Source organism: Heloderma suspectum, chromosome 6, assembly GCF_057233095.1.
Source record: "Heloderma suspectum isolate Gila_16-S chromosome 6, 16-S_ref, whole genome shotgun sequence".
Classification (NCBI taxonomy): Eukaryota; Metazoa; Chordata; class Lepidosauria; order Squamata; family Helodermatidae; genus Heloderma; species Heloderma suspectum.
The window spans coordinates 37,428,669-37,444,820 of NC_139463.1; the positions used below are offsets into that span (position 1 = coordinate 37,428,669).

At 44.4% G+C, this 16,152-nt stretch overlaps 1 protein-coding gene across 1 annotated transcript in view; it reads right to left on the bottom strand.

Annotated features, from left to right (window-relative positions):
- The window catches only part of DOCK5 (dedicator of cytokinesis 5), a 234,958-nt gene that overhangs the window by 96,522 nt on the left and 122,284 nt on the right, over nt 1–16,152 (bottom strand). Inside the window, exons 16-19 of the mRNA XM_084803950.1 lie at nt 14,550–14,622; nt 12,460–12,563; nt 9,969–10,155; nt 2,646–2,743 (exon numbers count right to left, since the gene is read on the bottom strand). Of these exons, the coding sequence (XP_084660076.1) occupies nt 2,646–2,743; nt 9,969–10,155; nt 12,460–12,563; nt 14,550–14,622 (462 nt within the window). The remainder of the gene's footprint in view (nt 1–2,645; nt 2,744–9,968; nt 10,156–12,459; nt 12,564–14,549; nt 14,623–16,152) is intronic.

A 16,152-nucleotide genomic window follows, 5' to 3' on the forward strand; every position in this document is an offset into this window, starting at 1 on the left:
TACTGCAGTTCCTGTGTCAAAGCATGAGCAAATTACCCACTGAGAGGTTGGGAAAAGAGGACCAGATCACCCACTTAGCTACCCGATCCTCAAGGTTTGAAGTGTTGAGCTGACATGTGGGGATACCCACTTCCATTGCACACTTGCCCTAGTCTCAAGCAAGTGGTTTTCAACCAGATGAAGCCTCCACCCCCTTTTCCTGGCTCCTATTTGAGGTAACTGCAGCAACATATAAGACTGACTCTGGCCCGCTTGTGCTGGCTGCCTATATGCTTCCAAGCCCAATTCAAAGTGCTGGTTTTGACCTATAAAGCCTTACATGGCTCGGGACCACAGTACCTGATGGAATGCCTCTCCTGGCATGAACTGACCCTTACACTATGCTCTGCATCTAAGGCCCTCCACTGGGAGCCTCCTGTGAGGGAGGCTAGGAGGGTGGCAACAAGGGAGAGGGCCTTCTCGGTGTGGCCCCCCGTTTGTGGAATAATCTCCCTGACAAGGCCTGCCTGGAGCCAACATTGTCACCTTTCAGTGCCAGGTTAAAACTGCCCTCTTCTCTCAGGCATTTGGCAGCATAATGGGTCTCTTTGATTGTCTCTGGCGGATTGTTTGAAATGGTTTTAGATATATGTTGTGTGTGCTATTTGTTCTATGCCATTACGTGAATGGTTTTATACTTTATATAATGTATTTCAATGTTTGTCTGTTTTTTGCGAACCACCCAGAGAGCTTTGGCTATTGGGAGGTATAGAAATGTAAGAAATTAAATGACAACACTTGCGGAGCAAGGGGGGGGGGTGGAATTGACAAGTTGTTTGACAAGGAGGGAATATGGCTCTGCTGGGCTAAACAAAGTAAAGTGTGGCGAGGATGAAACTGGGAAGGATATTGACAAGAGGGGAATATGCCTCTGTGGGGCTACATAGCCAACAGGCAGACCTGCGATGATGCGCAGTTGTGCAAGAGCAACAATTTAAAAACATACGGCAACATTTGTGCACATTTCATTTCCCCCACCCCCTCCAAACTGCGCAAATTACAATTTGCACAAATGGCGGAACCTGGGGGGGAAATGTGCAAAACTTTCCTGGAAAACCCCCCTGCCCCCCAAATCTGATGCAGTCTGACCCTGCTTACCAGATTGGAAACACTGTGGAAATTGGAATAGATTTCCCTGCATCAGACATCTATTTCATAACACCTCTTTTGCCTTTGGCTGCACCCACTCCTCAAATGCAGAACCCAGAAGTTTCTAAAATGGTATTCAGCCCTCGGCCTGAAAGAAGTTCAACCCCCTGCTTTAGGATGTGGTTGGGCAGACGTCAGGCTTGCGGGATCTATTTTGGTTTTCTACTAGAGCGCTGCGGTCTACCAACCAGAGGCAGGCACAAAGTGGTGGCTGAGGAGCAGAGTAAATTATCTACTTCAGCCCATGAATAATACACCAGGAAATACACACACCTCCATGTGAGTTAGCATAGAGCAGGGATTCTAACATAGCACTCTAATGAAGACCTGGGCAAAAACAAGCAGTTAGTACTCTGATTTTACAGATGAGGAACATGGAGGTTGAGAGATAAGCAGTTAGCACAAGACCAGCCAGGGCAGAGGTTTTTGTGGTGGTGGTGGTTTTTAAACAACAACAACAACGACAACAACAACAACCCATGCTCTGGTTAAAGAAAGAAACCCTTGGAGATTGAACACCCTGAGATCTACCAGTAGATCCTGATCTACATTCTGCCTGACTCCACATTAGGAAGCAGAGAGGTACTACTCAAAGACTGGGTTCACACAACACTCTAAGCTACACTCAGTGGTTGAGTGTGGGTTGTTTTGAACCATAGGTTATTTGCTGAACCGTGGGCTAGCATGTTGTCTGAATGCAGTGTGGTTCCCTCACGGTAGCTTGCTAACCACCCTGAACACCCCAAAACAAACCATGGGTTCTCAAGGTGGCTGGTTTGAGAAAAATAAGCCACACTGCATGGTTAACAAATCACCCTGGCTGCATTCAGACAACATGATAAGCCACGGTTGAACAACCACCCATGGTTCAAAACCACTGTATTGGGGTTAGCATGTTGCGTGAACAGCCTCATTGAGTAAAAGTCAGATGGGATTAGTATGACAGGGGAAGTTTCATTGCTGAAGTACCTCCTTTTGCCCAGTATTCACCACACCCCCACCTGATGTGCCAGAAGAAATGTGCAAATCTGAGATCTTGTATGGCAGGATCATGGCTGATACCCTGCAAAAAAGTATGAGTGTACCTCAGAATTCTGCATTGTGGCCCTGCAAAAATTCATACTTTGCAAAGGATGTGCTCTGGCAGCAGAGCGTTTGCAAAATGATTTGGATAATTTGATTATAAGTTGCAAGAAGGCACGTTTACACAAATAGCATAATACATAATAACGATGCCATGATGCCAAGTATGCTATGGCAGATAATTAGTTGAACTGACTATCTCAACATCTTTAAAATCTTGTCAGATGCTCCCTAGGTCAGCTCTTTAAATTCTCACCTCTCTGATCCCAGATCCAACAGGCACATAGGAATGCAATTTAAGGTCCTGACAAGGACCACCAGATTATAAACCAGAGGCATTCCCAATTATTTGCAAACCAGTAACCTTGTTATACCTTGACGATTTCTCCTCCTTCCACCTCCATCAGCTTCTTTAGGTTGTGTCCTATGTTCTGGGAGTTCGAACGCCAGTTCAGCAATCCTAGCAGGTCAACTGGCAAGGGCAAAGCAGCAAGAATTAGACCACAAGAAGCAAAAGAATTGACTTTCTGTAATGGCCACAGAACAGGACAAAACAGGAAACAATGTTTATTTCTGGCACCAACTAAGACAGGAGTGAATGAATGAATGCTTTTATTTCGGTCCAAGACCAGCACATGATGGGAGTGAAGAACCTCAACTCGGGGGCCAAATCTGGCCCACCTAGATTCTCAATCTGGCCCTCTGGGGTTCTCCAGATGGTCACACCCCCTTCCCTTGTCTCCACCCATTTTCCCCAACCACTGATTGTTTGGTGGTTTCCCAGTTTTTGCACAGTTTTTCCCCAATTCAAAAAAGTTGAAATGCCTCTCCAAAAGCTTAATTACGGGCAGTAAGAGCTTTGAACTAAAATATGCTGAGGTTTTCAGCCTTATCCCCTTTTGCCTTTGGCCCTGACCACCACTGGAATGTGGACCCCAAGAGCTTGCCCGAAACAGAATTCGGCCCTCGGGCTGAAAGAGGTTCATCATCCCTGAAGTAAGATGAAAAAAAAAGGTTCCCTGGAGCTCTGGAGAACACAGCATTTTGAGCCTCATCTTTTGACTCCCTGTCTCAGCTTTAGTTTATCGAATGTGAGTGCCTGTCTACTCACTGACTTAAAAGGCAACATCTACAAGATGGCAGATTTGTTGTGTTGAATAGCTTTGCTGGGAGAGAAAAAGCTTTGAAGCATGCAGTTGAGTACTGCAAGCAGTATTCCATTTTCTGTAAATCACAGAAGACTTTTGTTTTTGTTTTGTTAGCAAGTTTCTAGCCCTTTGGAACTGTGAAGACGGGGCAGGAAAGCAAATGGGCCAAGTAACGTCTCAGAAGCCAGGAGGGTGGAGCAGACATCCTGTAGTGTCCCGCATAGGATTTTAACGCCACCATGAAATGGGAAAAGAAACATAAATGACATGGGATGAGCACATGCGTGTCCAAGGGCAATCTGAAGCATGCACAATGCAGCAATTTGGCTGAAGTTAAGAAGTTCTAGGGCTGGTCAGTGCTTGGACCACCGTAGGCCACTTTGAGACCCATACAACAAACACATTTCATATAATAAATAATTGCATGCTCGAATCATTTATACAGGTCACAGATTTTAGCTTTTCTCGGTGCAGTATTTTCAAAATTTATTTCACATACTGAACAACCCCACTCCCGCCCCAATTATTTCATCTTATTTATTGTATTATTTAACATTGCTCTCTATCTACAAAGATTCCCAAGAGATGAACAGTAAAGAAAAATGAATCAAAATACTATATATATATATATATATATATTCATTCAAGTCATTGCAATAAAACCATGACTGGTCATTCAGGAAAAAAAGCTTTTTAAATAAAAATGCCTTCAGCAGCCACCAGAAACAAAGCAAAGTTTCCTGACATCAACTGGCAGGGAATTTCAGAGAGGGCGCAAGTACATTAAAAGCTCTACCCCAAGTGGTCTCTAAACAGACCTGAGGTTCATGTGGAAAGGTAACAACATCTGGGACTGTTTAGCTTAGAGAAAAGGAGAGTGAGGAGAGACATGACAGTTGTGTATAGAATTATGCATGGTGTGAAGAAAGTGGATAAGGAGACATTTTGCTCCCCTTATCCCCCACCCCCATGAGCAGCCAGATTTGGCCGAGGGGGCATTCAGTCACTGACCCCTTTGGCTGACTGACTTTGTAGTGGGAAGCCTTCTTAAGGAGACCCAAGCAGCTGTTAGAGGAAACACAAACTCAGGCTTCCTGCATTGAGCAGGGGGTTGGACTTGATGATCTTGTAGGCCCCTTCCAACCCTATGATTCTATGATTCTATGCCCTCACCGATCTCCCATTTTTGCTGTCTCTTGAATGGGTCATGAGGTTGGCAACTGCTCATTGTTCCTTGGCTAGTGGTTCTCTGGAAACCTGTATGGCCTTGCAAGAATAGGGCAGCTTGATTCAATATGAAAATGGGATGCCGTTGCTTTAAGGACTGTACGGAACAATTCCCCTCTATTGTCTCCCCTGTGTCAAACATTCTACCAGGGGTGTTGAACCTTGTCCAGCTTGAGGGCTGAATTACATTTCTGTAGAAGCTCTTCAGAACTGCATTCCAGTGGTGGGTGGAGCTAAGGGCAAAAGTGTTGGGGGGGGGGGTGATTTCCAGAAATTTATTTAAATTTAAATTCATTTTAGGCCACCTTTAAAGGTAAAACCCTCCCAATACCAAAAACTGCCAGGCTATTTTAGCTTAAAGCTCTTATTGATGTCCTTCAGCCCTTCAAGAGCCTGGTGGGAGGCAATCCCCCCCCCAAAAAAAAAACCCTATTCTGCTGGCTTTAGATGCACAAAGCCCAGATTCCAAATTGCCAAACTTGGAGAAGCAATGCTTGAAAAGGAAGTCTGATTCCACGCTAGTGCTTATTCAGAATGGGGAACTGAGAGCCAGTGCAGTCACGTACAAGAAATGGGGGCTGAACGGCAGAGGACATGCTTTGCACGGAGGAGGTCCCAGGTTCAACTGCTGGCATTAAAAGAACCAGGTAGCAGAAAGGGGTAGACAGTGCTGAGCCAGGCAGACAAATAGTCTGACCTGGTAGTAATATGGCTTCCTATCTATCAATCTACATCTTATACATGTAATTCAAAGTTGGGCGTTAGTTGGGCATCCCTTTTTGACTGCCTTCCTGTTGACTGATTCTCATGACACTCACTCCTTTGGAAAACTCTTGACAAGCAGATTTGACAAACAACAATGGTTTTCATTAGAATTCAACGTTGGGAGTTTATTTATGTCCACAGAGCTTTTTTTTTTTAAGGATTAGGCTATCTTCTATAACAATGTATATAAAGCAAACATCATTAATTGCAAATTGGAGCAAATGAAATATGAACACAAAAAAGACTCTGTACAGCTTTATAAACAAGGTGCAGGTCAAAGTACAGTGATATGCCAATAACAAATGGCCTGTAAACAAATCATGAAGCGATTAAGAGACACCTATGCTTTGAATGTTTCAATAAACGCAGTTAGTTATGTTAAACCAATAAATGCAGTTAGTTATGTTAAACATTAGGTGGCCAAAATATTTGAGCTTCAGCTTCAGTATCTGTCCTTCCAATGAGCACTCAGGGTTGATTTCCTTTAGCATTGACTGATTTGACCTCCTTGCAGTCCAGGGGACTCGTAAGAGTCTTCTCCAGCACCACAGTTCGAAAGCATCAGTTCTTCGGTGCTCAGCCTTCCTTAGAGTCCAGCTCTCACAGCCATACATTACTACTGGGAAAACCATAGTTTTGATTAGACGGACCTTTGTCGGCAAGGTGATGTCTCTGCTTCTTACTATGCTGTCTAGGTTTGCCATAGCTTTCCTCCCAAGGAGCAAGCGTCTTTTAATTTCATGGCTACAGTCACCGTCTGCGGTGATCGCAGAGCCCAAGAAAGTAAAATCTGTCACTGCTTCCATTTCTTCCCCTTCTATATGCCAGGAAGTGATAGGGCCAGATGCCATGATCTTCGTTTTTTTAATATTGAGTTTCAAACCAGCTTTTGCACTCTCCTCTTTCACCCTCAACAAGAGGCTCTTGAGATCCTCTTTGCTTTCTGCCATTAGGGTGGTATCGTCTGCATATCAGAGGTTGTTGATAATTCTCCCAGCAATCTTAATTCCGACCTGTGATTCATCCAACCCGGCATTTCTCATGATGTACTCTGCATATAAGTTAAATAAGCAGGGTGACAATATGCAGCCTTGTCGTACTCCTTTCCCAATTTTGAACCACTCGGTTGTTCCATGTCTGGTTCTTACTGTTGCTTCTTGACCCTCGTACAGGTTTCTCAGGAGACAGGTAAGGTGGTCTGGTACTCCCATCACTTTAAGAATTTGCCACAGTTTGTTGTGATCCACACAATCAAAGGCTTTAGTGTAGTCAATGAAGCAGAAATAGACGTTTTTCTGGAATTCTCTTGCTTTCTCCATGATGCAGCGAATGTTGGCGATTTGATCTCTAGTTCCTCTGCCTCTTCGAAACCCAGCTTGTACTTCCGGTAGTTCTCGGTTCACATACTGCTGAAGCCTAGCTTGTAGGATTTTGAGCATCACCTTGCTGGCATGTGAAATGAGCGCAATTGTGTGGTAGTTTGAACACTCTTTGGCATTGCCCTTCTTTGGAATTGGAATGTAAACTGACCTTTTCCAGTCTCGCAGCCATTGTGGAGTGTTCCAAATTTGTTGGCATATTGAATGCAGCACTTTAACAGCATCATCTTTTAGGATTTTAAATAGCTCAGCTGGAAGACTGTCATCTCCGCTAGCTTTGTTGTTACTAATGCTTCCTAAGGCCCACTTGACTTCACTCTCGAGGATGTCCGGCTCAAGTTCAGTGACCGCACTATCATGGCTATCAGGGACATTAAGATCTTTCCTGTATAGTTCTTCTGTGTATTCTTTCCACCTCTTCTTAATCTCCTCTGCTTCTGTTAGGTCCCTGCCTTCTTTGTCCTTGATCATGCCCGTCTTTGCACAAAACGTTCCCTTGAGATCTCCAATTTTCTTGAAGAGATCTCTAGTCTTTCCCATTCTGTTGTTTTCCTCGATTTCTTTGCATTGTTCATTTAAGAAGGTCTTCTCGTCTCTCCTTGCTATTCTCTGGAACTCTGCATTCAGTTGGATATATCTTCCCCTTTCTCCCTTGCTTTTTGCTTCCCTTCTTTCCTCAGCTACTTGTAAAGCCTCATCAGACAGCCACTTGGCTTTCTTGCATTTCTTTTTCTTTGGGATGGATTTCGTTGCTGCCTCCTGAACAATGTTACGGACCTCCGTCCATAGTTCCTCAGGCACTCTGTCTATCAGGTCTAATCCCTGAAATCTATTCCTCACCTCCACTGTATATTCATAAGGGATATGATTTAGGTCATACCTGAATGGTTTAGTGGTTTTCCCTACGTTCTTCAATTTAAGCCGAAATTTTGCAACAAGAAGCTCATGATCTGAGCCACAGTCAGCTCCAGGTCTTGTTTTGACTGACTGTATAGAGCTTCTCCATCTTTGGCTGCAAAGGACATAATCAATCTGATTTCGATATTGAACATCTGGTGATGTCCATGTGTAGAGTCCGTCTCTTGTGCTGTTGAAAAAGAATGTTTGCCATTATCAGCGTGTTCTCTTGGCAAAACTTTATTAGCTTTTGTCCTGCTTCATTTTGTACACCAAGGCCATGCCAGCCTGTTATCCCGGTGATTTCTTGACTTCCTACTTTAGCATTCCAATCCCCTATGATGAAGAGGACATCTTTGTTTGGTGTTCTAGAAGGTGTTGTAGGTCTTCATAGAACCGATCAACCTCAGCTTCTTCGGTATCAGTGGTTGGGGCATAGACTTGAATTACTGTGAAGTTGAATGGTTTGCCTTGGATTCGTACTGAGATCATTCTATCATTTTTAAGATTGTACCCCAGTATGGCTTTTCCCACCCTTTTGTTGACTATGAGTGCTACTCCATTTCTTCTAAGGGATTCTTGCCCACAATAGTAGATATGATGGTCACCTGAATTAAATTCGCCCATGCCTGTCCATTTGAGTTCGCTGATTCCCAAGATGTCGATGTTCAATCTTGCCATCTCATGTTTGACCACCTCCAGCTTACCTTGATTCATTGATCTGACATTCCAGGTTCCTAAACAATATTGTTCTTTACAGCATCGGATTTTCTTTTCGCCACCAGACACATCCACAGCTGAGTGTCCTTTCGGCTTTGGCCCAGCCGCTTCACTCTTTCTGGTGCTACTTGGAAATACCCTCTGCTCTTCCCCAGTAGTATATTGGACACCTTCTGACCTGAGGGGCTCATCTTCTGGCGTCATATCTTTTAGCCTTGTGATACGTTCCATGGGGTTTTCTTGGCAAGAATACTGGAATGGGTTGCCATTTCCTTCTCCAGTGGACCACATTTTGTCAGAACTCTCTGCCATGACCTGTCCGTCTTGGGTGGCCCTGCACGGCATAGCTTATGGCTTCACTGAGTTACGCAAGCCCCTTCGCCACAACCAGGCAGTGATCCATGAAGGGGGGGCTGATGGTTAAGTCCTACTAATTTCAAACAGCATTGATCCAACCCGAAATCAGGCTCATAGGGTGTGAATGTTAACGTTATGTTTTACCCGGTAAATCGCCATGGAAGCTATTCCTGCCCTTCAAAAATGTAACACCTGAAGTAGTGCTGAAAAAAAGTACAGATAAAGAATGGCATGGCATGAATCTGTGCTAAACATCTAGTGAAGATGCACTCTCTGGCTTGTGCACATAAATATTTTAATTTTTCTCCCTCTGGAATTTAACCTTGTACAAACTTATATCGTAAGCTTCTTTTTAACTTGGAAATAAGGCAAGTAACGTGTGTGTGTGTGTGTGGAAATTATTCATCATGTAAATTTTTTCTCCTATAATACTCCTATAATGCTCATCTCATATCTTATCCCCATTCACGACTGGTGCTTGCTTTGTGCCAATGGGAAACTTGTGCAAATTGAGGAGGAAATCGCATAAATTAGGAAATCTGCACAGCTTTGAGATTTGCCCAAATCTCCCATTTGATCGAATGGGAGATTTGGGCAATCTCCTCAAAGTTGTGCAGATTTCCTAATTTATGCAAATTTCTTCCATGGACCAAAGCAGGGCTGATTCATTCTACCATGGAAATTTGCGCAAATTATTCATTTATTTATTATATTTATATCCCACCTATTTTCCTCTTAAGGAACCCAAGGCAGCATACGTAATCCTCCTCCTCTCTATTTTATCTTCACAACAACAACCCTGTGAGGTAGATTGGGCTGAGAGTCTGTGACTGGCCCAAAGTCACCCAGTGAGCTTCCATGGCCAAGTGGGGACTAGAACCTGGATCTCCCCTCTCCCAGTCCAACACTCTAGCCAGTACACCACACTGGCTGTCATTAGGATTAGAATTAGGAAATCTGCACAAATCGAACTGATATTCAGGCATGAGATATTCGGGAGAACGTATTCAAAAATTTACAAACATTTTCAAAGGACACACACTCACGCTCAGAGCTTTGACCAGGTGCTTGCATATTTTGTGAGCAAAAACAGAATTCTCATACATCCCTAGTAAGCATAACATGTCTTTGTCACACAAGACACCTAGGATGCCCATTCTGACCTTGTCTGCATTTGCCAAGATTTAATGGCAGACAAACCTACCATTCTGCGTTAGCTTCGTAGAGCAGATTAGTGTTGCAATCTGAAAGCTGTCTTTGGTACTGTCTTTGGTTGAGGCAAAGTTGGTCGTGTGATGCTTGGCTGGAAGACCATCCCGGTCCTCCATTTCTACCTTGGTGCCAGGAAGACCCAAGTAAAACTTAGCATCTTCCATTTTCTTGTTCTCACCCTGTCGACAGAATAAAGAAGATAGCTTCAGACACCAAAGACCAGTTCATCTTCAGCCAGCCAGCGTAGGAGTTTCAGTCCAACTTGTGTGGCATCATGTTGGGGAAGGCTGCCTAAGACACTCTAATATTGCATACAACCAGTCTGGATTCTGTTGTTTCTTCCTATGTGCTTTTGAGCCAGTTAAGGCAGGAGAACATTCTGTTAGGAACATCACCCATTCACCATTCTGTTAGGAATGGCATCCATTCACCAGCCTCCACCAAGATCAGTAAGGCTGGCAGGAAGTAGAGGCGGGGCCTCCTCAGTGGTGGCCTCTACTTTATGGAATTATCTCCTGAAGGAGGTTAGGGATGGGCGAATGAGCAATGTTTCAAATTGCCAGGATTCTCCGAACATTGCCTTGGTGCTCGTCTAGTGCCCAATTCCCATTTGTGATTGTTGCTTGCTCTGCGCAAACGGGAAACCCACATAAATTGAGCAGCGACTCAGTGGGAGATTTGCGCAAGTTTCCCCAAATTTGCTCAAATTTCCTAATATGCACAACTTTCCTCCATAGACTAAAGTGGGGCTGATTCAGTCTATGGCAGAAATGTGTGCAAATTAGGACATCTGCGAAAATCAAACTGGGACTCAGGAAGGAGATGAACGTTAGCACTTGTTTGGCAATTTGTGAATACTTTCGGAGGACATGTGCTCGCGTTCATGTTCAGAGGTTTGAATGGGACATGCTCACGTGTTCTGTGAGTAAAAAGGAAATTCTCACACATCTCTAAAGGAAATATAGTGTTATGTTCTTACATCCTCTCCCTTCACAGTCATCACACCCTAGGAAACAAGGCTTCGGGCTCACTCCACTTTATCAGTTAATGACTAGCTTCTCTACAAATGCAGATTCTAGGAAACTCTCAGACTGCATAGAACCAGCCAGTCACACATCTACGAATATCAATAGAGGAGATGAAGTGGAAGTTAGAGAAGTTTCCAACAGTTTGGGCATGAACCTCTTGGCCAGACTTGCTTTGCAGGGATGCCTCTCCCTTAGGGTTGTTCCCTCCTACATTGGCTTCCACGAGTGGCGAACCCGGTGGAGCATCTGAGCCCTGCCCCTAACTTTACCTGCTTCACTCTGCAACGGACCCTAGCGTCCCTCAAGACATGCCCCTTGCTCTCCTTCTCCTCTGAAACTTTAGTTGTCATGGTGGAGGAAGCGGGGAGCCATTCAGGGTGGGTGTCAGGGCTGGATCTGAGCCCCTAGAGTCCCAAAGCAGTTCTGATTCTGAGGAAGAGATATAATCCCTGGGAGAAGAACCCGCTCATTTCTCAGAGGCACAGCTGGAGGGAGAGCCCCCCACCTGCTCACACTCCTGAGAGCGACAGTGACCCTGGCAGGGAAAGGGAGGGACAATTTGAGCTTCTAGACATGAGGCGCAGGCACAGAGTCAAGTGGGAGGTTGCAGGCGCCGAGAGGAGGTGCTCAGCCCACTTGGCACAATGACAACAGCTGCGCCCCGATGCCCCATGGGAGAGGGGTGGACTCTCCCCTCCTACTCCTTCAGTTCAGCGGGTTGCCGCGCTTTTCCTCCAAACGGAGACCAACTGATTCCCTAAAGCTAGAATCCCCTGGTAGGCTGCTCCTTTGAGTTTTCCACGTAGGCTCAGGCAATTAGCAACTGTAAGCGTCATTAGGTTGAATGGAAATAAAGCCTTGGAAAAGAGCCCTTTTGTCTGCGTGTTGATTCTAGCCTTCTCCCTTACCAGCCTGCCCGATCACTGAGGTCATCAGAAGGCACGTTCCTGGTGGTTCCACATGGACCTATGGCCCAGTTGGAGTCCACCCAGAGTGGCTCTGGCCTTCAGTGTGGTGGCTCCCTTCCTATGGAACTCACTGCCTCTGGAGGTCAGGCAGCTGCCAACACTGCGTTGTTTTTGGCGCCTCCTGAAAATAGCTCTTTTCCAGGAAGCCTTCCTTCGTTGATCAGCCTCAGTTTTATTGGCACTCTGTTTTTTAAAGAATAATTTTAATATCATGCTTCATTCTTTTCATCTTTCATTCATTTTATCTCTTAAATTGTTCTCAGAAGTTGTTCACTGTTTCGGAATCTGTTTAGATGTGGGGCAGTATACAAACATTGTAAATAAATTCATATGCCTAGTTTTCTGGGTGTAAGCCACCTTGGGAAGACTATAGTCTTGAAAGATGGATAAGAATCCGATTAAACCAACAAAAACAAAAAGAATGAAACAGGGAATAAATTTGGTCAGGGCCCATGACATGACCAAGGACTTCAAAAAGCAAGTGTACCTTGTAAACTATTAAGTTATGTCTGCCATCTTGCAGAGTGGTTCCATCCACGTTCATCAGCTTCACAAAGGCGGTTCCAAACGCCCTTTCAGATTTATCTCGTGCTGCACAGGAAGAACAAAAGAAAAGTCAAAAACACAATTCTTGATGCTGCTCTGCCTCTCTGATGAATGATCACCCAGCATTGTACTGGCATGACCACTCATGTGTGCAAATCATACCTCTCCATTTGCAGGCAGGGGTAGCAAACTGTGAGCCACTGGGCAATTCCAGTGATTCTGCAAGGGATGAACCAAAATTTTCCACCATCTTGAGCAGGGGCAGGGGCCAGTGGAGCCTGTCAGTGAGGGGCGAATCCACTCTGGGTTTCAGTCAGAACTCTAAAGGAGCTATCCAAGGTGCAAAGCTCTGGGTTTCCACTCTGGATGAATCCACTCCGGGTTTCAGTCAGAACTTTAATGGAACTCTCCAAGGTGGTTCTGACTGAAACCCCAAGTGGATTCACCACCCCACTGACATCAGAGCCACCAGCCTCCACTGGCAGGGGTTACCCTTAGTAAAATGGAAGTGATAGCAAAAGCTCCCCTCTCAGTGGCCCAGCTGTCATTTTCTTTTCTTAAGAATGCCCTGATGTTGGCAGTGATGCAGAACCCCAGGCCCAGGAGCCAAATCCAGCCCTCTGGCTTTCCCAACCCATCCCTCCAGGGGTCTCCAGAAGGCCACACCCCCTTCCCATGGCCCCACCCACTTTCCTCCAGCTGCCAATCATTTGGTGGTCCCCTGGCTTTTGTGCAGTTTCCCCCACTGCATTCTAAAATGTTGAAATGTCTCTCCTAAGGCTTAGTTTGTAAACCATCTAAAGAGCTTTGGCTGTTGGGCAGTACAGAAATGTAATAAATAATAATAATAGTTACTGGAGCTAAGAGCTTTAAGCTAGAATATGCTGATAATTTGGGGGGGGGTAGGCCCTTCCCTTTCTGCCTCTGTCCCCGCCCACCACTTGAATGTGGCCCGGAGAGCTTTTCCAAAATGGAATTCAGCCTCGGGTTGAATGAGGTTCTGCACCTGTTTTAGGGCATACTGGGTGGCAGCGGGGTGGGGGGATGATGTTCCCCACTAGCAGTGTAAAAATAAATCCAAGAAGTCACCACTACTAAAGGTAATCTGCCCACCCCCATTTAAAGTTGGTGGCAAATTTTGCCACTTCCCCACAAACAGGAAAATTATGTCTGCTTTTGCCACCTGAACGGGGCCATTTGGGATCTTCCCTAGTTATAAGTGCTTCACACACATTTTCAGTAATTCTTACAACAGCCATATACACATTAGGCTATGATTACTGTCCCAGAACTGCAGACATGGGCTGATGATGTGAGAGAAACTTTTCTAACTGTGTTGATGGCAGAGGCCAGTTTGAACCAGGGATGTCCTGATTTGTCACTCAGCTTCTTCACCACTATGATGCATCGGCCATATAGAGCCAGGGCTGGGTATACTCTGCATTTTTCTTTTAACCTCTGCCCCCACCCCCAATTCTGCACCAAGTGGTATCAAATTCTGCAAACAGGAGAAATCAGATCCATTTTCACATAGCTGCTTTTTAGTATTATTTTATGTTGTTGTTGTTGTTAATATTATTATTAAGCTTTGTATACTGTATTTTAATGTTTTAACTTCTGTAAACTGCCCAGAGAGCCTCAGCTATGGGATGGTATAGAAATGTTAATAATAATAATAATAATAATAATAATAATAATAATAATAATAATGTTTAATATTAATTATATTATTATGTGGGTTATATTATTATATGTGGGTTATTATATTATATGCAGGTTATTATATTATATTATAATCTGTGGGCAATATGATTAATTATATTATTATTTGTTAAGTTATTATTTTATGTTAAACTGCAAAACTGATGGGCAGGGGCACCAAAGGTTCTCCTTGCCCAAGGTGCTAGGTATCCTAGGGTGGTCCTATGCACACCCCATGCCGCTTCTCCTCCTCCCCTCCTGTGGGTTCCAGATAGATGTTTGACCTCTTGCATTTCGGGAAGGGGGACAGCCCATCTCTCAACTACTTACATTCCTGCGATGATCGATGACGGAAAGTAAATCTCAGATGGTAACGGCCAACCTCTTTGATTTCTATGGATACCTGTAAGTCATAAGAAGTAATAATTGCACAGGAACAACAGCCCATTACCAAAATTGCATACAGGAAACCCAGATCTACAGTGCTAACATGTACGGAGGGATGGGCCTGTGAATTCTAGTTTCTCTCCGTTTCTCATTTTTCACATATGAGGTTCACTCTGTCCCATTTCAACATCCATTTATGACTTCATCCTTTCTTTTCTTTTATTGAAGTCCACAGAACAATGTATGTACATTTTGGTGTACATTTTTCCTATACTTTTGTACACGTGCTTGCCTAATATATGCATTTTCCCCAAGCAGTCTCCTCAATATCCAGTTGTTTTGTACCTTTCTCTAAGATAAGTTGGCTGAATGTGAGCCAACAATGTGATGTGGCTGCAAAAATGGCAAATGCTATTTTGGGCTGCATTAATAGAAGTATAGTTTCCAAATCACATGAAAGACTAGTTCAGCACTGGTTAGGCCTCATCTTGAGTACCATGTCCAGTTCTGGGCACTACACTTTAAAAAGGATGCAGACAAACTAGAAAAGGTTGAGAGGAGGGCAAGGAAGATGATCAGGGGACTGGAAACAAAGCCCGATGAGGAGAGACTGAAAGAACTGGGCATGTTTAGCCTTGAGAAGAGAAGACTGAGGGGAGATCTGATAGTGCTCTTCAAGTACTTGAACGGTTGTCACAGAGAGGAAGGCCAGGATCTCTTCTCGATCATCCCAGAGTACAGGACACAGAATAATGGGCTCAAGCTACAGGAAGCCAGATTCCGGCTGAACATCAGGAAACACTTCCTGACTGTTAGAGCAGTACGACAATGGAACCCATTACCTAGGGAGGTGGTGGGCTCTCCCACACTGGAGGCATTCAAGATGAAGCTGGGCAGCCATCTGTCAGGGATGCTTTGACTTGGATTCCTGCACTGAGCAGGGGGTTGGACTCAATGGCCTTATAGGCCCCTTCCAACCCTACTATTCTATGACTCTGTACATATTTTTGCATGCATTCAGAGGACTGCACCAGAGAATTCTGAATGTCTGTGTACCAAAGGATAACCAGGTTCTGGTTTGTACCATGATTCAGAAAGCGCGAACTTGGTACATTCGTATCAAAATGCGAACTGAACAATTTTCTCCTGAATTCCTACTAATATGGGATCTGACTTTCTACCTCCATTAAAACCATTTGCGAATTCCACCTGCAAATCTTGGTGTTGAGCACGACACCCCTTAGAAAGCCTGTTTGGGTATCCAACACGATTTGCAGAAAAAGTTGAATAATAGTTGAATAACAATAGATAGTAGTAATTTACATTTCTTTGAAACTCTGCTCAAATGCGGCCCATGATTTCCTGTTTTTTACATGAGGGATATGGTAGCCAAGTTGACTTGGCCGCAGCCACATCATGTCATTAATCATCTCATCTGTAACAGTGGGAATCTAGGACACACTTCTCCTTCCATCGCAAAACGTTTTGGATGTAAATGGAAAGGTCTGATGAGAATTAATTTTGCTAGGGTATGAAAGCAAAAAGA